Raw genomic sequence first — 21,339 nt, 5'->3', positions numbered from 1 at the left:
TGCAGCTCCACAGCCCCATTTGGGGTCAGTCCCACAGCCCAGTTTGGGGTCAGTCCCGCAGCCCGGTTTGGGGTCAGTCCCGCAGGCCAGTTTGGGGTCAGTCCCGCAGCCCGGTTTGGGGTCAGTCCCTCAGCCCGGTTTGGGGTCAGTCCCACAGCCCAGTTTGGGGTCAGTCCCGCAGCCCAGTTTGGGGTCAGTCCCGCAGCCCGGTTTGGGGTCCGTCCCGCAGCCCGGTTTGGGGTCAGTCCCGCAGCCCGGTTTGGGGTCAGTCCCACAGCCCGGTTTGGGGTCCGTCCCTCAGCCCGGTTTGGGGTCAGTCCCGCAACCGCCTCCATCCCTCTCCGGTTTGCCGGCACGGTGCGGAGGCAGTCACGGACCCTCCGCCGCCGGTAGCATCCCTCGAGGGGGTAGGGGTGGAACTGGGTCCAGGCCACGGGGGGACGGAGCCCGGGTTCCCCCAGTGTATCCCGGCAACAGAGAGCAACATTTGGCGTCTCTCTCCGCTCCCGAATGTCATCCGAGGCACTGGCGGTCCCTCGGCTGGAATAAATGTCGTCAGCTGCGTGACACGTTCGGGCAGCACGGCCCAGCCCGGCCGGGAATGGAGGTCTGGAGAGGCACAGCGAAGCGGGAGCGAGGAGTAAATCACTGTCAGGAGCAGCCAGGCAGGCAGATGGCGAGGATCGAGTAAGTGACAGCACCGGCACAGAGAGTGACAGCTGACGGGGCAGGGATCAGCATCCCAGAGAGCCCGGGGCCAGCGCCAGAGCTCGGGTGACAGCCGTGGTGATGTTGAGGGGTCATTCTCACTGCGGGCATGGATGAGATTTTCCCTTTGGGAGCACTTAAATCTATGGTTAATCCCTGTTTAAGGGCCCTGAAGCACCCCGTGGGGAAGAGGAGGAGCAGGCAGCAGGCTTCTGATGGATTTGGCCATGGAAAAGGGAGATGAGCCAGCTTAGGAGCCCCTGTGCACGGTTCCTGGGTGAGATCCCCCTGCTGCCACCCCAATCTTGGGCACGGGGAGGTCACAAGCTCCGGGGAATGCTGAGGAGCTCCGACACGGCTGAGGCTGAAGGAAAAGCTGTCACTCTGGAGGCTCATCATCCCATCCCCTGGATCCCGGCAATCCAGGCGGGAGATGGAAAAGCTGCCTCGGCAGAGCAGACTGGATGCCACGGTTTCGCACTATAATCTGATTTTCCAGGGCAGCTGCAGTCAATAGAGGCCGAGGCCGCGGAACAAAGTGCAGGGCTGGAACCATCTGCGGGCTGCGGGTTTCTCAGCAGCCCCCGGTGCGGCTTTTCCTGGCGGTGCCCACCGGGAGGAAGGGGGCACGCACTGCCCTGGCACCGCGCACCTTCGGGGTGTGCCCCGCTGCGCCAGGACTTTGCCCCGCTGCCATCCGCAGGCGAAGAGGACGGAAATCTCCATCAGCGGCCCCGTTTGTTGCTCCGGAGCAAACAAAGCCAGCTGCTCATCGCCGCCGCACCGGGGCAACGCCGGAGGAGCGGCTCCGCACCGGCGGCAGCAGCCGGGAAGCGCCCGGTTCATCCCGCCCGTGCCAAGGTGCGCTCCCGGGCTGATCCCGCTGCCCACAGCCCCCAAATCGACCTCGGAGCATCTCCGGCGAGTTTCCCTCCTGGAGAAAGGCGTGTGCACAGACACAGCCTGCTCAGAATCGCAGTCACGCCTGGAGATGTTGCTCCTCAGATAGTTACAGGAACTAATCAGATAACGGCAGCTGAACTAAGGGGGATATATTTGCTAAAAATAGCTTAATGGAACAACAGACGCCTGGAGATACGGCGTGCCTCGGGGAAGCAGCATCTGGCAGGGCTCTGAACGGGGCTAGCCGCTACTCCGAGCCATCTACATATATGTAAATTTGTCCTTAAAGGCACAAAAACAGCTTGTCCCCATCAGGGTGGTCAGCCGTTGAGCTGCTGTATAAATGTGAGCACGGAGAGGCAGATGGTGCCACCAGTGCCACCTGTGCCAGCAGCCGTGGCGATGGCACCTGCCTTTTGCTCAGCCAGCCCCGGCAGGGAACAGAGCTGTGCACAGGGCTGGAGACACCAGGAGCCCACCCGGGGCCCAGCGCCATGCTCTGCCCAGCTGCTCTGCACAAACACTGCGCCTCAGGGCTTTAAATCTGCCTGTTTTCTTTGGCACGGGACTTGGCAGGCTTCTGTGTGCCAGAAGTTCCATGCCGTGCTCAGAGCCAAGCGAGATATTTCGGTGTGAGGCCTTCCCTCCCCGCCTGCCTCCTCCCGTTGCTCCGGGTTGTTCCAAGGCTGGCTCGTGCCACAGCTGCCCCCGCGTTCCCTGGCCTGGGTATGCCCTGGGCCTGGCACGGCTCTGCCATCCCTGCCTCTCCCAGCTCCTGCTGCCAGCTCGGAGGGAGCAGAGCCGTCTCTCCAGCAGGCAGCCTGCAAGGACGAGCTATTCCCATCAGGCACGATGTCAGCTGTGCCAGCTTGGAAGACATTCATCTTCCTTGCATGGTGACTGCAGAAAGGATGCTGCAGGCTCTTTCCATGTGCTGCTCGTGGTGCCTCTGCTGTCATCTGCTGCAGTGCCACCAGCCAAGGCCTGGGGGCTTCTCTGTCTCTGCTGGCCGCTGGTGAAGCTTTGCCTCAAATCCTGGTGTCAGTTTTGGGCCCTTCATGACATGGAAGGGCTGGAGCGTATCCAGGGAAGGGAACGGGCTGGGGAAGGGGCTGGAGCCCCAGGAGGGGCTGAGGGAGCTGGGAAGGGGCTGAGCCTGGAGAAAAGGGGGATCAGGGGGGACCTTGTGGCTCTGCACAGCTCCTGCCAGGAGGGGACAGCCGGGGGGGTCGGGCTCTGCTCCAGGGAACAGGGACAGGAGGAGAAGGAACAGCCTCAGGCTGGGCCAGGGGAGCTCAGGGTGGATTTATATTTGATATTTGATTTGAATTTATATTTTAATATTTGGGAGAATTTCCTCCTGGAGGGGCTGTCCAGCCCTGGCACAGCCACCCAGGGCAGGGGTGGAGTTCCCATCTCTGAGGGGATTTAACAGCCCTGTGGATGTGGCACTTGGGGACATGGGACAGCGGTGGCTTTGGCAGTGCTGAGGAATAGTTGGGCTGGATGAACTTCAGAGGCCTTTTCCAGCCTAAACCACGCTGTGACTCTCCCAGCCCCGTGTCACTCTGCCAGCCCTGCTCCAGGTCCTTTGCCAAGGGCACACAGAGCCCGGGCTGTAGAGGAAGAGCCTGAAGGCAGTGGCATCACCTGGATGGGAGGTGTGGGAGGGCAGCTGGGGCTGACAGGCAAACCCAGGGAGCTCAGTGTCATCCTGCAGAGGAGCAATGTCCCCCGGAGGGGTCAGTCAGAGGGGACAGCCCTGCTGCAGCCAGCACATCCCATGGAGGGCACAGGGAAGCAGAGGGAGGTGCACAAGGCAGGGGCCACAGCTGGAGCTGGATGCCAGCTCCCTGCCAGGGTGGGCAAGGACTCTGCTGCCTTGGGAAGGGCTCAGCCCACGCAGCACCGAGCAGGCACCGTTCCCTCCCTCGCCAGTTATTGTTCTCCCCTCCCATCCCTCACTTACCTCTCAACACTTCAATCTCATCGCCTTTGTCAGTGTCGCTGGCTTTTAATTGAAATTCCTCAGACATCTCCTCATCAGCGCAGCCCATCAGTGAGTTTTGTGTGGGAAGGCATTGTTTTCCTTCTGCAGCTGTGAAAGTTAAATTCCAGCGTTTTGCTCGGAGACTGCTTTTGTCTCTTCCCTTTCTTACACTGCCAAGCCCAATCTTACAATCGCAACCTCTTCCCTTTGTCTGGATATTTAATTTTCCATCTCTCCTCCACTTCTCTGGCCCATCCTGAGGGGCAACTCCCACCTGTGGCCCCCTCCAGCTGCTGCCAGTGTTTTCCTTGGGGAGGTTTGGAGAGCCCAGCCTGTTTCTGACTCTTTATTTCTTGGTGTTCAAACCCATGAGAGCAGCATCCATCTCCTCAGGAGGGTTTGGACACCGTGGAGGTGGGCAGACATGGAGCTTTCAGCACGTGCAGCCCAGGGGCAGAGCCTGAGCCCTTCTTCCCCCACCAAACTGCCCCATTAGCCCCTTCTCCCTCTCCAAAAGGCCAAGGCAGGCAATGAAAACACCAAACACCAATCCCAACAGTGTTCAAGAGGAGGACCCACACTGGCAGCAAAACCATGGGCAGCAGGAGGATGGGATGGGGGCTCTGCCCCTGTGCCAAGCCAAGGGTGCTCAGTCCCCTCCTCCGGAGCAGAGCTTTTTTCTAGTGCCTGGCACGTCCCCATGGGCATCCCCAGGGAACCTCGGTGCTGCCCTGGGCCCCACTGCCCCCTCCCACACATAAAAGGGCGATTGTGCCGGGTCCTAATGAGCCCGCACTGCACTGAGGCCAGGAAATTCATTTTCCTTGTGCCAAGACTGACAGGAGCCAAGGTCAGGAGCAGAGGGCTGAGTGCAGGGCAGTCACCCACGAGGACTTTGAGACAGGATGCAGAGTTGGATGTTCAATAGGCCTTTGAAACAGAGGGACATAAAAACAAATCCCCAGCCTCCCTAATATGAGATATTTTCAGGCTATTTTGTATGTATATTTTAGATGCTTTTCAGACATGCCTCAGTGACATCAAATATTTTAGGAATATAACATGTCAGCTTGGAAACATCTGAGGTATTTTGTAGCTGTACACAAACACATCCTGAGCCAGGGAGGGGTTAGACTGTGGCTGTGGTTTCAAAAGCAAGGGTGTAAATGTCACAGGTGCCTCTGTTTCCATTCACACTTGGCCATTTCCATCCTGGAACGATTCACAGCAGCCAGACATGGCTGGAGCATGAGCCCAGCCAGTGGCCCTGAGCCTGGCACTGCCTGGAGCCACCACAGCAGAGCCCACGGGGCTGGAACAAATAAATCCCTGCAAACCCTCCTCTTTGGAAATTAGTTTGGCACTGCAGAGCTCAGGAGCTCCCACGGGCCAGCCCTGGGATGTGAGCAGTGCTCTGGGCCCTTGTAAAGCAATAAACAGCGGTAATGAGCAGCGTGGAGATGTGCAGAGGCTCGTAAAGCTGCTGCTCTGGGGAGAAGAACTGGGGAGAAGCTCCCGAGGGGTCCAGGGGATGGATGGGTGGCAGCACTGGCCCAGGGGATGGAGGGAAAGCAAACCCAGCTCCTGAGCCAGCCGGGGAGCAGCAGGAGCCGCTGACCCAGAGCTGGGCTCCCACCCGCCAGGGGACATGCCAATGAGTGCCCACAGCGTGCCCAGGCGTTCATCAGCGCTAATTGGCAGCAGATGGCTGATGAGACACGGGTGGGTGGGATCCATCAGCCTCGGGACCAGCAGCTTCTGTCTTTCTGCTCTGACACACCTGAGGTGACATTCCCAAGCGGAGTGTGTGCTCCAGGTAATTACCAATCTAGGTGATGACCGTGACGGTGTAGCTCCGAGTTTTAAGGCTGTTTATTACTGTTTTCCAAGGAAGGCGGGGGATTTCTTCTTAGCAAAAATCGAGTGAGCTTTGGCAATTAGTTTTGAATTCCAAATGACAGTGTGTGAGCAGCACGGCCAGCCCGGAGCCGGGCACTTCCAGGCACTCAGGGCTCTGGAGAGCAATCAGTTTCCTAATTCCTAATTAAAAGAGTGGATGTGGCACTTGGGGACACGGGTTAGAGGTGACATTGGAATGCTGGGGGGGCAGCTGGACTGCGCGGTCTGAGAGGGCTTTTTCCACCCCCCGGATTCTGAGATTCCCGGGTTGCCGGGCTCGTCCCGGGTCTGCTCCCGGGCTCTATCCCGGAGGCGGTGCTAGAGGGCGCCCGGGGCCCGCGAACCGGCACCGGCACCGGGCTGAGCCCGCCGGGGCTCGGGGCCACGGAGCTCCCGGACCTGCCTGCTGCTGTCCGGGCCACGGCTGGAGCAGAGGGACGGGAAAACCGGGGAAGGAGTATGAAAGAGCCAGGGCTGGGTGATGGAATATGAAAGAGCCAGGTCTGGGTGATGGAATATGAAGGAGCCAGGACTGGGTGATGGAATATGAAGGAGCCAGGACTGGGTGATGGGATATGAAGGAGCCAAGAGCAGGTGATGGAATATGAAAGAGCCAGGACTGGGTGATGAAATATGAAAGAGCCAGGACAGGGTGATGGAATATGAAGCAGCCAGGGCTGGGTGATGGAATATGAAGGAGCCAAGAGCAGGTGATGGAATATGAAGGAGCCAGGACTGGGTGATGGAATATGAAGCAGCCAGGACTGGGTGATGGAATATGAAGCAGCCAGGACTGGGTGATGGAATATGAAGGAGCCAGGACTGGGTGATGGAGATGGTCCCTGTGGGGGTCACTCATCAGGGAGTGTCACTGCCCCATCCCTGGGGGGATTGAACACATCCCTGGAGGTGGCACTTGGGGACACGGGTTAGTGGTGGGCTCGGCAGTGCTGGGGGAACGGTTGGACTCGGTGGTCTTGGAGCTCTTTTCCAACCTGAATAATTCCATGATTCTATGATCACACAAGAAAGGGAGGCACAAACTGCACCCACATTTGGTACAACAACCTGCAGGGAGGGACACAGCCCCTTCCTCCCCCGAGGAACAGGGATCCCCAGTTCCTCTGGGATCCTGTATCCCACTCCCACTGGAGAGCTCTTTCCCCCAGACACTTGCTGAGCACAGCTGTGCTACCTGCCCCAGGTGAGAGTTACCTCTAAACGGGGAAATAGCAGCAAATGGAGCTGTTACTAAGGCCATACATAAATACAGCTGCTCTCCAGGGGCCCACAGCTCTTGGCAAGGGACCAGAGAGGTCAGCAGGGGCATTGTCCCTGCTTTTGCAAGCCCCACACGAGGTACAGTGGATGGGGGCAGGAGGCTCCCTGTCCTGGCTCAGCCATCCTGCCTCCAATCCAATTTCCAGCTGCACAGTTTCCCTTCAGTGGGCCATGAACACACCTGGACAAGAAGGTGCCTGCACTGGACCTGCACCTGGTGCTGTAGGAGCCAAACTGTGTTTCATGTGCAGAAATGGGTGCTGGAGAGAGGCTGCTGCAGGGTCCCAGGGCTGTCCAAAGCCATCTGCAGTGTTTTTGGGATCTGGCTGGGGGATCTGCAGGCAGCAGGGACATTCCTGGTCAGCCACAGCTCTGTCACGTTTTGCTGAGCATGGTGTGTCTGGGATGTGCTGGGTGCCTGCATGCAGGACTGGGAGGACGGGGAGAATTAACAGCCTCTTCACTGGGATTTGGATTCTGCTTCAAGTAAACAGTGTTGAGAAACCCTCCTGTTCCCGCCAGTGGGAGGAACCAGCAGAATCCCTTCCCACAAGGAGCCATTCCCAGCTCGCAGTGAGCAGCAGCCTCCCAAGCCCAGAGTACATTTTCCACGTCCATCATTTCCCCCAGCTGCTGTTTTAAAACCCATCCCAGTGACAAGACTTTCCTCCAAGATGCAAAATCGTGATTTGATGTGAACAAATTTTCTCACCGCTCTGTCAAGTGTGCTCTCTCCTTGCACACTCACTCAAGTATTTCCTTGCTCACTGCCCTTGTTACAGCTTGGCAGCCCTGGCTTTTGGGGGAGAGCCCTGAACTTCATTCCATCAGCTGGATTCCATTAGCCAGCTAATCTACTGATTACAATCCACACACAGGATATTTTCTCCTTGCTGTTATCTCAAAGAATATGGGCATCAGTACAAAAGGAAAGAAAAAGAACCCTACAAAAAGCAATTTACAATTGAGGGAGCGGAAATAAATATATCGTAGTCACATGAGGAAATAGTAACCATGGAGCTATTTTGGGCACAATACATCATGCGAAGGATGATGTGTCTTTCAAGCACATTTCAAGCCCAACATTCAAGGCACAAAATGTTTTTGGAAAGTAAATTCTCACATACATTAAGCACCATGCCAAGGAGTGGGGTTGGATGCTGTCAGGCTTTGCGTTTCAGGTTTGTTCAGAGTTTGCATACAGGCAGCCAGAGCCTCAGCAGGACGATCCCAAAGCTAAAACCACCCAGGTGCTGATGGATTCTGTTGGATCAGGACCATCCTGGGTCAATCCCACCGGGTAGAGCCAGAGGTGGGGTCTTTTCCAACTTAAATGATTCTGGGTGCGATTCATAGCCCTCAGTGGATGCACATGCAGTGCTGAAGGGCTCCTAGAGAATCCCACATACCCAAAATCACAAGTGCCTTCAAAAATCCTACGTGCTTCAAACCCAAACCATTGCCTTGGCTAACCCTTCTCTGTCCCGAGTAAACGCAGCACATGTGAAACAACAACAAATTAGGGTGCAATAATCAGCTGTCACAACTGCTCCACCCTTTCCAGGTGGGGCTGGGGCTGCTTTTGGGGAGATGCCTTCTGTAATGATGCTTCCTTTGGTTGTATGGAGAATTTATTTTAGTTTTATTTTTTAATCATTTAAAATCAGAAACAATTCAGCTTCCTGAGGAGATGTTGTGGGATGATGGATGGATCTCGCCAGCTGTGAGCCACAGCCAGAGCCCGGGGCCAGTGCAGGGTGAAAGTGCCATTGAAACCTGATCGATTTGCTGTGTTTGATGGTAAAAAAAAACCGCACTGGAAAGTACCTGCCTTGTTCTTGCTCTCTCTCCAAGGTACCCGAGTTACCTGCTGTGCTGGGGGTGTGACACACACCCCGCAGTCCCCATGGCACCCCACAGCCCTCGGGAACGGGCGGCAGCCTGGGGGAGGGCTCAGGTGGGCACACCGCCCTGTGTGCCCAGGCAGGGGACACAATTCCCTGCCGCATTCTCTGCCCTGCCGCTGTCCGAGCTGCCCCGCACGGGGATAAATAATCCTCCTTTGCCGGGATTCTCCTCTCCCGGGATGCTCACGTTCCCCGGGATGCCGCTGCTGCCCGGCATGTTTCTGTCCTCAGGATGCCCGTAGTCCCCGGGATGGCTCTGTGCCCCGAAAACCCGGGGTGCTCCTGCCCCAGGGACAGCCTTGGGTGTCCCACGGGATCCCCGTTCTCCGGGATGCTCTGTCCCCCGGGACCTCCGTGTCCCACGGGATCCCCGTTCTCCGGGGTACTCTGTTCCCCGGGACCTCCGTGTCCCACGGGATCCCTGTTCTTTCCGGGTACTCTGTCCCCCGGGACCTTCATGTCCCACGGGATCCCCGTTCTCCCGGGACACCTTTGTCCCGCGCGATCCCCCTGCCCCCGGGACACTGCTGTCCCACGGGATCCCCCTGTTCCCAGGATATCCCCAAGGGATCCCCTTGCTCCTAAGACATCCCCACGGGATCTTCTTGTTCCAAGGACACCCCTTCCCCACGGGATCTCCTTGTTCCAAGGACACCCCTTTCCCACGGAATCCCCCTGTTCCTAGCCAACCGTTCCCCAGGGGATCCCCCTGTTCCCAGGACATCCCCATGGGATCCTCCCGTTCCCAGGACATCCCCACGGGACCCCACTGTTCCCAGGACATCCCCACGGGATCCCGCTGTTCCTAGTCACCCCTTCCCCATGACATCCCCCTGTTCCCAGGACACCCCCATGACATCCCGCTGTTCCTAGCCACCCCTTCCCCAGGGGATCACCCTGTTCTCAGGACATCCCCACGGGACCCCCCGGTTCCCAGGACACTCCCATGAGATCCCCCTGTTCGCGGGACATCCCCACAGGATCCCCCTGTTCCCAGGACATCCCCACGAGATCCCGCTGTTCCTAGGACATCCCCACGGGACCCCCCTATTCTCAGGACATCCCCATGCGATCCCCCTGTTCCTGGCCACCCCTTCCCCATGAGATCCCGCTGTTCCCAGGACATCCCCACAGGACCCCCCTGTTCCTAGCCACCCCTTCCCCCGGACCCCGCTCCGGGAGCCGTGTGCCGCCCGCTGGCCGCCGTGCCCCGCCGGCGGAGCCGGGCCGGAGCGGGGGCGGCCGGGGCTGGAGCGGCGCCGCGTTTCCGCCGGGCGGGAGGCGGAGCGGGGGCGGCCGCGGCCGGGCGGAGCGGCAGAGCCGAGCGGCGCCGGGCCGGGCCGGGGCTGTCAGCGCGGCGAGCGGGGCCCCAGCGGGCCGGGCCATGGCGGGCGGGCGCTGAGGCGGCGGGGCCGGCCGGGGCGGCGGCGGCGGCGCGCCGGGGCCATGCCATGCCCGTAGGGAGAGATGCCTTTGGGAAATGGAGACACTGGAGCACAGCGCAAACATGGCGCCCCGCGGCTGCCGGGCTGGTGCCTGCTCTGCTCGCTGCTGTGCGGGGGGCTCGCCGCGACCCCGGCCCCCGCCTGCCGGCCCTGCGCCCCGGGCTGTGCCTGCGCCGCGCCCGCCTGCGCCGTCAACTGCTCGGCCCGCGGCGTGGAGCGCCCGGGGGCCGCCGTGCCCCCCGCCGCCACCGCGCTGTGAGTACCGGGCCCGGGGTGCGGGGGAGCGGCCCGCAGCGGCAGCTGGGGGGTCCCGCCCGGGTGGGGGGTGGGTGGAAAGGGGGGTTCCGAGCCCGGAGTTTGGTTTGGGAGGTTCCGAGCCCGGAGTTTGGTTTGGGAGGTTCCGTGCCGAGAATTTGGTCTGGGAGGTTCCGAGACGGGAGTTTGGTTTGGGGGGTTCCGAGCCCGGAGTTTGGTTTGGGGGGTTCCGAGCCCGGAGTTTGGTTTGGGAGGTTTCGAGCCCAGAGTTTGGTTTGGGAAGTTCCGAGCCCGGAGTTTGGTTTGGGGGGTTCGGTGCCGAGAGTTTCGTTTGGGAGGTTTCGAGTCGGGAGTTTGGTTTGGAGGGGTCCGAGATGGGAGTTTGGCTTGGGAGGTTCTGAGCCGAGAGTTTGGTTTGGGAGGTTTTGAGCCGAGAGTTTGGCTTGGAAGGTTCCGAGCCTGGAGTTTGGTTTGGGGGGTTCCGTGCCGAGAGTTTCGTTTGGGAGGTTTCGTGCCAAGAGTTTGGTTTGGGAGGTTTCAAGTTGGGAGTTTGGTTTGGAGGGTTCCGAGACGGGAGTTTGGTTTGGGAGGTTTCAAGTGGGGAGTTTGGTTTGGGGGTTCTGAGACAGGAGTTTGGTTCTGGAGGTTTTGTGCCAGGAGCTTGGTTTTGGGGGTTCTGTGCAGGAAATTTGGTTCGGGGGGTTCTGAGCCAGGAGTTTGCTTTGGGAGGTTCTATGCCGAGAGTTTGCTTTGGGAGGTTCCGTGCTGGGAGTTTGGTTTGGGAGGTTCCGTGTAGGAAATTTGGTTCAGGGAGTTCTGTGCGTTGGATTTGGTTCGGGATGTTCCATGCAGGGAGTTTGGTTCAGGAGATTCCGAGCCAGGAGTTTGATTCGGGGGGTTCCATGCAGGGAATTTGGTTTTGGAGGTTCCATGCAGGGAATTTGGATTGGGAGGTTCCATTCAGGGAATTTGGTTCGGGATGTTCCGTGCCGGGAGTTTGGTTTGGGGCGTTCCATGCTGAGAGTTTGGTTTGGGGGTTTCCATGCAGGGAATTTGGTTCAGGGGGTTCCGTGCAGGGAATTTGGCTCGGGGGGTTCCGTGTTCGGGACGTTCTTGGGGAATGACGGGAGGAGGCTGTGCGGGAAGGAGCGTTTGAATGGGGGTTAAAAATGCCTTAGAGCGAATCCGAAAGACGCAGCTGAGAAGTAACAAACGTTCCTTGGGTGGGATGACAGATGTGTTTGTGTCTGGGTGCTCTGGGTAGGTCAGTCAGGCGTGTTCGTGGAGGGGCACTGAATGGTCCATGTGCTCTGTCACTGAAACCAGCTCACTGCGTGATGCAAAAACAGACCTAGGGGGAAAGTTTGGCTTTCCGTAGGGAGCAACTGTTTAGTTCTTGACGAGACAAAAGCATTGAGTGATTCATATAAGAAAGATGACGTGGGGCCTGGATGGATCTCACATGAACTAATTTTTGGGGATGTTTCGCTGCTTTAAGGGTCTGCTTTTTTATTTGGATACTCTTAACTAAGCTTCCACTTTTTGTGTCAATACAGAGATACTGCAGAAGTTGTGGAGTACCACAGTAAACATAACACTGTAAGTTTTGCAGGCTGTGCAACTGGACTAACTTCAGGAAAATGTGCACATCTCTAAATCCAGCAGCCAAGGTGTTTTCCAGCTCTTTTCTTGCTAGATATATTTAGACTTATGCAAACAAACCAGCCATTGTTTGTTGCAGAAAGTCCCTAACTGGAAAAGACTGGTTTTTATTAAGGAGGTTCTGGATTTCTGTTATCTGTTGTTGGTTTGAAACGGGGATCTGCAGCTCCCCAGGCTGCTCACTGGTCACTGTGGAGCAGCCTCCTGAAGGCTGTGATGATCAGTCCTTCGTTTAGCTTTTTGAGGATTTGGGGCTATTACAATGTGTTTCTGTGGTTATTAATATCGGTAGTAAGTGTTTGAGACTGTGTTATTGTTGTTCAGAGGCGCTGAGGTGTAAAAGCTCCCAGAATGTTTTGGGTATTGTGCAGTGACAGATGGAAGTGGGGCATGAAGCTCTTGCAGGTGAACAAAACCATGGGAAGGGGAAATGCTCCAGAGCGATGGATGGTGTTAGTGGCACTGTGTTCTGATTGCAGAAGAGTTTGTGTGGGGCACAGAGCTTGTGTTGGGAATTCAGGCTGTGGAGTCGTCCCTGTCACATCACTGTGTGTGTGCTGGTCCTGTTCTGAGGCGGGGCTGAGATGTGCTGAGGTGGGTTTCTTTCAGGTTTCCTGCCCTGGTTGGCCTCCTGGTGATGGCACCCACTCTCCTTATAACCATGAGGAGTTTACAGATCCGTTTCTGTTGGGACTCTGGTTCACGGCTCAGTGAGGTTATACGAGCGATTTTGCCTAATAATTTCACATTCCCTTTGTTGAACACGGACAGATAAATAACGTTTATATATTCTCTCATTAGAGGAAAAAATATTCTTAAATAGCTCAACAACCCCTTTTTTAAGAATTTAATTATTCTGAAATGAAAGCAGCCTTTAGGAAGGCCAAATTCTGAAAATTCCCAATGCCAGAATTCCCGGGCGTTTGCTTGCAGCAGCACTCAGCAACTGCGATTCCGAATTTCTGGCTGTGGAAGCGAGGCCTAGGAAATGAATTCCTCTTGTATCCGACGTTTTAGATGGAGCAGCTTTGAGGAAATAAATGCCAACTGCGGCCGCGCTGTTACCAGGAGCACAGGGAAGTGTCCCATCCAAAGAATCACTAAGGAAATGGGCTCTGCTGCTCGCAGACACCACATACCTCGCTGGGAGCAGTCTCCAGGCTGACCAAATATTGGAATATTGGCCCCTTCCCATGGCCAGAGTCAGGTTCTTGAAGTGTAACGCAGAGTCTGGCTGGAACCAGGAGCTAAGTCTGTTTTTCCCAATAATCTGCAGCGCGCAACGCCCGAAACTGAACTGGGGGAGCAACATTTGCACTTCTGAGCTCCTCCATCCCGGGAATGCTCTGATCCTTCTCTTTTCAAGTGCTTTGCTCTCAGCACTACCGGATTTTGTTCGCATTTATTTGAGCCTGAGCTGTTTCTTGAGCTTTCATAGTTCACTCCTCGAGTGGAAATAAATCTCATCAAGGCTTTCTGACTTTCCCTTGCAAATACTGATTCTTTCTGACGCATCTTCACTGTCGTGGCAGGTTTGAAGTGGAAATTAGAATCTCAGTGTAAAAGGATGAGAGTGGAAACTTCTTTTATTTTCCCCTCATTAGCATGGAATGGTATTTGTGGATGGGTGAAAAGGAGAAGCTGGGATCAGAGGAACTCTGCTATGGGCAGGCTCCTGCAGAAGCAGATCTGGGGGTCAGAACTTTCATCCAAAACCCAGTGGGGTTTTTTGTGGATTTGGCAGTGAGCCCTGGGGTTGCACTGCCCAGCCGGTGACTTCACCTAAATAAACCTTAAAATAAACAGATCCTATGAATCAGGAACCTGCAGTCTGGTATTTTAAATTTCAAGAATCAGCAATGATTGGTAGATTTAGATATTATTACATGACGCAGGAAAAGCCTTTTCAAGGCTTGAGGTGTCTTCAAAAGCTATCAGGGGAAAAAAATTTCCAGTTTAAATTAAAATCTAATTCAGGCAAACCCACAGGCAGTGGAGTGTCTGTACAGTAGTGTCCAGGCCATAAAAGCAAAATAGCTCTATTGGTGTTCCTAGAAAAAACTGAGACAGCCTGGAATGTCATTCTTGTAGGAAGCCATATCCCAGCAAAAACAAGGCAGCGTTTCTCTTTTGTAAGAGATTTTGGAGAGGGGGAAAAAGGCCCAAATGAGGTGCTAGGTAAATATTTTGCCAGCGAGATTCTTTCAGCCTGTGGAAGGGACCAGTCCCATAAGCAACTCGTAGCTATAGTTTGAGTGTGAACAAGGAGGCGATTCTGTGGTGTTGTGTCAGAGCAGAATGGGCTCCGCTGTTAGACAGGGCTGGGTTGTATCTTGTGCTCCTTCCTGAAGCTTTAGAGAACTCTCAGTGGTGTTCCCATGACTGAGAAACTTTCTAAAAATTCAAACTTTTCATAGTGGTGTTTCAAAGTGTATTAAGAAAAGTGTCCAGCTCAGGAAGAGCAGGCATCCACCGGAGAGGCGGATTTGAAGGTGCTCCTGCTCTTGGCAAAAGTTGCAGTTGAATAATCCTGAACAGCATTAACACGTCTCACTTTTGTGATCTGTAGTTTGGTGCAGCCAAACCTACAAACCCAGGTAGTGACAAAACCCCACATGTTAAAGAATTGTAATTAAACATCCTGGACATCTCCACAAGGCTGGTGGGACCCTCGGGGTTTCCTCTGACAGCTGGTGTGTTTTTCCTGTGCACTGTTTGCACTGATTTTTCCCTGTGTTTCCTGGTGGTCTCTGTGTGTTGCTTTGTCCTTGTTGGAGTGAAAGTGAGTTCTGATCCTGCTCTTCTCCTGCTGGCAAGCCCCCGGCAGGTTTCTTTGCGTTTCACTCAGCTGCTTTCATTCTGCTCTCACAAAGAGTGGCTTTAAAAGAAAACCACTCACTCAGAAGGTAGAACTCATATGGTTTGTTAATGCTTCTCTGCCTTTTATCCCATTTAATGGGATTCCTTGTTTTATCTCTTGTCATGCCTCGTTTTCCACACTGTGGTTTCCATAACGCGTCTCGGCGTCATCCTTCCTCCGTTCCTCCGAGCTTTGTTGTCCATTGATTGATTACTGCAGTTCAGCTTGATTTTGTGTTTTATTTACTCCACATGTCCCCAAACATTTATCTGAGTTGTAGTAAGGGAGTAACAGAGTGAGCAGGGGAAGGAGGACAGCTCAGGAGCAAAGCCGTGCGTTCCAGGGTGGAGCGGGCTGGGAGCTGCCTGGATCTTGCTCTTAATGTGAGGAGAGTGCACGGAGCAGTGGGGGGAAGAGGGTGGGTTTTGGGGGACACAGCACTTGTGAGTTAGTCCCTCCACGGCCAACAGCACGATTTTAGGCAGTCGCTGTCAGACTCAAAGGGAAAATTTCCTGTCTCTTCCCCAGTGGAAAGTTGGCAGCTCTGCTCCCAGGCTGTGCTTACGGTGCTGTTGCTGTTCAGAGGAATGGCTGCTGCTGCTCACCAGCCCACCCTTTTCTCCCCCCACATCAAACCACCCTCCTCTCCCTCCTCACCATCGCTCCCTTCTCTCCAGCCCTTGCTGAAATGTGGCTCCAAGGCTGGAAAGCCGCAGTGGCTGCGGAGCTGTGGCCACGCTCCCCTTCAGCTGCATGGACAAGCTGTGCTGAAGGTCACCAGCTGTCCCAAAGGAGGGTGGTGGTGTCCCACCAGACCTCTCCAGCCCTTATTTCTCAGCCTTCCTTTGCAGTAAAGAAGGAGCCTGGTTTTCATATCCAATCACTGTTCTTTACGTAGATGCTGAAGCGAAGTTGGCGTCTCTGTCTGCCAAAACTAAAAACGTCAATTGAAACAGAGTGTTAGTTTTTTGCTTTGCAAAGGGCACAAAAAGCAAAAGTCATGTGATTGCTGCCATTGACGTTTATTTAAAGGATAGCTGTCATCAGGAAGAGCATCAACAATGTGCAAGCTGTAGCATTTGCAGAGTATTTATGAATACTCTGTGAAGAGTATTCTGTCATAAATCACAGAATCCTGGAATAGTTGGGGTGGGAAAGGACCTTAAAGAGCATCTCATTTCACTCCTCTGTTGTTGGCAGGGACATCTTCCTTTAGACCAGGTTTCTCCAAGCCATGTCCAACCTGGCCTTGGACACTTCCAGGGATCCAGGGACAGCCACAGCTGCTCTGGGCACCCTGTGCCAGGGCCTGCCCACCCTCACAGGGAGGAACTTTTTCCATATATCAAATGGAAATCATTCAGTTTTCAGGTGTGAACCCATTCCCACCTGTCCTGTCACTACAGGTGCTGATGAACAGTCCCTCTCTGGCTTCCCTGTGGCCCTGTCAGATACTGGAAGGTGCTGTGAGCAATCTGTGCAACCTTCTCCTCTGCAGGCTGAACTTCCTCAGCTTTCCAGCTCTTCCCTTTCCCTTGGAAGATCACATCCTTTTTTGATAATGTGCAGATAAGCAAAACACAAAATTAAAACAATTCCTCAGCCAGCTGTTCCTGCTGCATTAACAGCAAAATAGTTGCCCTCAGGTTAGGAACAGGTAAATCTCTTCTGCTTCCTGGCATCAGGCCTTGGAAAAACCTCGCTGAGCTGAGCTCTGCAGGGAAGTTTCAGACGTGGCATATGGTCCTGTGTGATTCTGTTTAACCTGCTGTCGTGCTGAATTCAATTAGCAGCCTGTGCTGAGGCAGTGTGATGGGCTGGGTTGGTGACAGGACTGGATGTTCATTCACTCTGTGCTAACACATCTCCCACCTACGGCATCTCTGGGTGCTGGAGCGTGGCCCTGCTGTGGCTGCAGGCTGGGGCTGTGGGTGCCCGCTGGCAGTGCCGCTTTGGGAGCTGGTGGGATCCTCGTTTCTCACTGCAGTTGTGCTGGTAGATGCTCTGGGGGACCTTGGGGACAGGGCTGTGCTTGCTCTCCCCGCAGCCAGAGCCTGCAGCAGCTCGTTCCTGCGGGGCAGTCTGGAGTGACACGGAGTCTGGATCCAAGCCATGACTCCACCAGCCTGTTCTATTCATCCAAAATTCTCCCTGGCCACCACACCATGGCCTTGTTTCTCCTGGTGACAGCTGGGCAGCTCATTTTCTGCCAGCCTGTGCAGGCAGCTCCTTGTGTGAAGCACTCTCGGCTCTGTGCGTGCAATTTGTGTGTCTGTGATGGAGTCACAGGAGCTAATTCCTGGTTTGGAAGGGACATTTCCAGGGTGGGGTTTGTAGCCCTCCCAGAGCCTGTGCCCACCTCCTTGGACAGACCTCCTGGTCCTTCAGAGAGCTCCAGGAGATCTGGAGAGGGACGTGTGACAAGGGCATGGAGTGCCAGGACAAGGGGGAATGGCTTCCCACTGCCAGAGGGCAGGGCTAGGTGGGATTCCGGGGGGAAATTGTTCCCTGTGAGGTTGCCAGAGAAGCTGGAAGTGTCCCAAGCCAGGCTGGACGGGGCTTGGAGCAGCCTGGGACAATGGAAGGTGTCCCTGCCATGGCAGGGGTGGCACTGGATGGGCTTTAAGGTCCCTCCCAGCCCAGAGCGTTGGGTGATCCCCTGCTTCTGTGGCACTTGCAGATCCCCAGCAATGGCCCCTTCCCAGCTCCATTGCAACATCCCCTGGCAGCCCCTCAGCCCTGGCTCCCGCAGGATCCCTGCGGCTGCTCTGGGCTCCTCTGGCAGGGACAGCACCAGGATCCAGAGGCCAAGGAGGATTTTCCCTGCAGGGACAGGCAGTGGCTCCTCTCCGTCCTGCCCTTGGCCTGGGAGCTCGCCTGGGATGCTGTGGAGCCCTGTGCCAGGGCTCAGGGGCTCTGCTCCTGCTGGGAATGGGTTAAATGGGCTGCTGGGAATGGGCTCTGCTGGGAATGGGTTAACTGGGCTGCTCAGGGGGCTCTGCTCCTGCTGGGAATGGGCTCTACTCCTGCAGGGAATGGGCTCTGCTCCTCCTGGGAATGGGTTCCTGCTGGGAATGGGTTAAGCAGGCTCTGGGAATGGGTTAAACCGGCTCTGGGATGGGTTAAGTGAGATCTGGGAATGGGTTAAGCCACCTCTGGGATGGGTTAAGCGGGATCTGGGAATGGGTTAACCCGGCTCTGGGATGGGTTAAGCGGGATCTGGGAATGGGTTAAATGGGCTCTGGGATGGGTTAAGCAGGATCTGGGAATGGGTTAAGCCACCTCTGGGATGGGTTAAGCCACCTCTGGGATGGGTTAAACCAGCTCCCCGGCCGGGGCCGTGGGAGTGGCGCTCCAAAGAAGGACCCAGGGTGTGGGGCTGAGTCCTCCGGCGGGAGGAACCCGAGGAACAGCTAAGCCTGGGAAAGCAGAGCCCAGCCGGATTGTGTTGGCCAAAGTTGAGCGTTTCTCTCTCAAACCACGCCTCGGCAAGGGGGTGGAGTGAGGCCGGGCTGGAGCTGCGGATTTTGGTTTGGGGCAGGTTGGTGGAAGCATCTCCCGAGAGGTGGGCTGGGGGGATAATCCCTTGATCCCTAAAACTGTGATAGGAGCACGTGGATCCCTTTCAGAGCTGGGGGAAAAAAAAAAATCCCATGATCTTCTTTTTTCTTTTTTTTTAATGTGTATTTTTGTAATGCAAAAATGCTGCTTGAAGAAGCATTACACAAGTGCCTATTTTTGTACCTCTCGGTTCACCCGCTTGCCTCACAGCTGGCTGGGTGTGTGTTCGGGATGAATGCAGCCTTTACACGTGTGGCTTGGAAAATCCAGCTGTTCCATTCCTGCCTCTGCTGCCGGTGCTCCCAAATGCCACATTTCCAAGAGCAGGATGCCCGTCCTGGCACAGGCTGGGGACCCTGTGGGGCATTGGGTGTTTGAGTGGGGCTGTCAGGAGAGGTGCCAAACAAGCCTTCCCTTGCAGGGGATGCTCATGGATGGCCCAATGTGCAGCCCAGGGCTGGCACCCAGCGTCCTGCTGGTATTCCTCTGGGAATGTTCATGGTTTCCTGGGTTGTCCTCCCATGAGCAGGGGCTGTGTGGCTGTCTGGGAGCCATGCAGCCACGCTCTGCAGGCAGTGCCAGCCCCTCTGAGGGGTGATAAGAACAAGAATCACGGCCCTGCTCCATGCCACGTGCTCCCAGCACAGTGCGTGTGCCACAGTTCCTCTCCTGGGGCCTGGAGAGCCGAGGGAGCAGCTGGAAACCACAATGGGATGCAGAGTGGAGTCTCTAAGAAAAGCTTTGCAGCCGCACTCCCTCCTTTTGCTGTGCTTTGTGCCCCCTCAGACACCTCTGCTTAAGCTGTGTTGTTTCACCGAGAGAGGAGAGGGACAGGGTTTTTAGGGTGGTGACTGCCCTGTCACCCCCAGACAGGTCCCAGGGGCACGGGGGACCTGGGGAAAGGCTCTGAGTTCTGGCAGAGCCCTGTGCAGGCAGTGTGGTGCTGCTGGCCCTCAGCAGAGTTGGGTTTCACCCCTCCCCAGATGAAAAAAAGGGTTGGAAAGCTTTGTGGAAAGAGTGAGCTTGCAAAGGAGGAGTTTGGATATGGAAGGAGCAATCAACTGGCACCTTCCATGTTTCCTATTGCTCTACCAGCCCTGGGATCTCATGATTGGGGCAGGCACAGCAGAAGGGCAGCTCTTACCTGAGACCTGCACGTGAGCCAGGCAATCCTGAGAAAGCATCAGCTTGCAATTTGGGCACTTGCCTTTGAGCTTGGCAGAGCTGCTGCCATTCCAGCCCCCTCAATGGTTCCAGCAGGATGCTCACTGATTCCTCAGTGATTTGTGTCCCTCCCACCTAAGCATAGCACAATTAAAAAGAAATCTTCTCCTATTCCCTAAACCCAAACACAGCACTCATCTGAAATGTGATGCAGAGTGATTCCCTGGGAGAAGAATTTCCATTGGAAAATATCTTGGCTCCCACCCAAGCCTCTGTGAAGTAGTTGTAGAGGTCAGCTCGTTGCTGCTACCTGGGTGATTTTCTGGAGGACTGTTGACATGAGCAGGAGTTGGTGGAGCCATTAGTCAGGATCCCCTCTCAGCTCCTTCAGTACACAGCCAAAAGAAGATTCCCTGTCCTCCCAGACTCTGGAGACAACTGCAAATAGAGAGCCACTGCCATGAGAAGAGTGGCGTTGGCCAGAGATTCATAAGTAATGAATTAAATCTGTGCAGAGCAAAGGTTTCTATCGGGCTGTGGGAACATTATTTTACTCCTACGGAGGGAAAACATGAAGTCAGTGGCTTTATAGACTGAGCTCTGCGACCTCTGATTGCATGGATCGGTGCAAAGTTTGGATCAGAAGTCTTAAAAAAATTAGTGTAGACAAAACTGAGGTGGGAAAACAAAAGCTAGAAGAGGCCAAGGGTTAGGCTTTGTTAGTCTCTGAGTTGTGCTAAGAAAATTCACTGTAGCTGGTATCTGTGGTGGATTGTGTTCCTACAGCAGTAAGGAAGGGCTTCATTTAAGGAAAATTAAAAAGGTGCTTCTCCTGTGTGCAGGAAAGCTGTGCAGGGCATAGCACAGATCAAGCAGCACTGTGGAGACAAAGCTGGAGCTCTCTGGGTGGCACTCGAGGTTCTGCTGCGCTGACAGAAGACAATTCCCAAGGTTTAATTGACAGGGAGGACACACCCTGCTTTCTGCAGGGAGTGCCAGGAGCATCACTGGTTCTTGAATCCGTGTTTCATCCAACACAATAACTTCAGTAACCCAACAGCCAGACCCCGAGCTCCAAAATCCTCACTGTGCTCCCTCTTGTCACTCCCTGCATCCAGAAATTAACCATTACTTGGAAAGCTCTGTGCCTTTTCAGTGCTTGCAGACTGTGAACTGTCAAGGCAGCAATGCCACTGGCCTTGGGTAGTTGAATTTCTGATTACAGGCACAGATTGCATCTGGTGCAGCCACAAATTTAAGTGGCATTAACTTGGGTTTGTGTCAGAATCTGTGGTATTGATGATTCTGAGATTGTAGAAAGTATCTGTCTTTCTGCCCTGTTGCAAAAGAAGAAGCCATAACTCCTCTGTGCTGGTTTCAAGGTTGTTTATTCTGTTTGTCTCTAACATGTTCTGCTGCCCTGCCGCAGCTCTGTCCTGCAGGGCAGCGTGGGGGGCTCTGCCCTCAGTGGGATGTTATAAACATTATATACTAAAAACTATGTGTGTTATATTTACAATAATGTGCTAATATCTATTATTTATGTTGAATAGTGTGTCTCTAGCTTAAACTAATAGAAAAATGCCAACACTATAGTGAAACATGGAGGGTATGAAGAAGGAGAAAAAGGACAAGACACACCTAATTTCTTTTATCTTGTTTCCTTTGAACTCCTAATCTAGAATCTTAAAATTTTACTTTTGC

The 21,339-nt window shown here is 54.9% G+C and overlaps 1 protein-coding gene across 2 annotated transcripts in view; it reads left to right on the top strand.

The window, feature by feature from the left end:
* The first annotated feature begins 9,974 nt into the window (after positions 1-9,974).
* Positions 9,975-21,339, top strand: part of PKD1 (polycystin 1, transient receptor potential channel interacting) — an 81,576-nt gene continuing 70,211 nt past the window's right edge. For both annotated transcript variants that reach the window (XM_072935745.1, XM_072935744.1), the window contains exon 1: positions 9,975-10,388. In XM_072935745.1, the coding sequence (XP_072791846.1) occupies positions 10,156-10,388 (233 nt within the window). In that variant the 5' untranslated portion in view covers positions 9,975-10,155. The remainder of the gene's footprint in view (positions 10,389-21,339) is intronic.

Source organism: Taeniopygia guttata, chromosome 14 (genome assembly GCF_048771995.1).
Source record: "Taeniopygia guttata chromosome 14, bTaeGut7.mat, whole genome shotgun sequence".
Lineage (NCBI taxonomy): Eukaryota > Metazoa > Chordata > Aves > Passeriformes > Estrildidae > Taeniopygia > Taeniopygia guttata.
The sequence above is the reverse complement of the archived record's forward strand: the minus strand, read 5'-3'. Positions and strand labels throughout refer to the sequence as shown.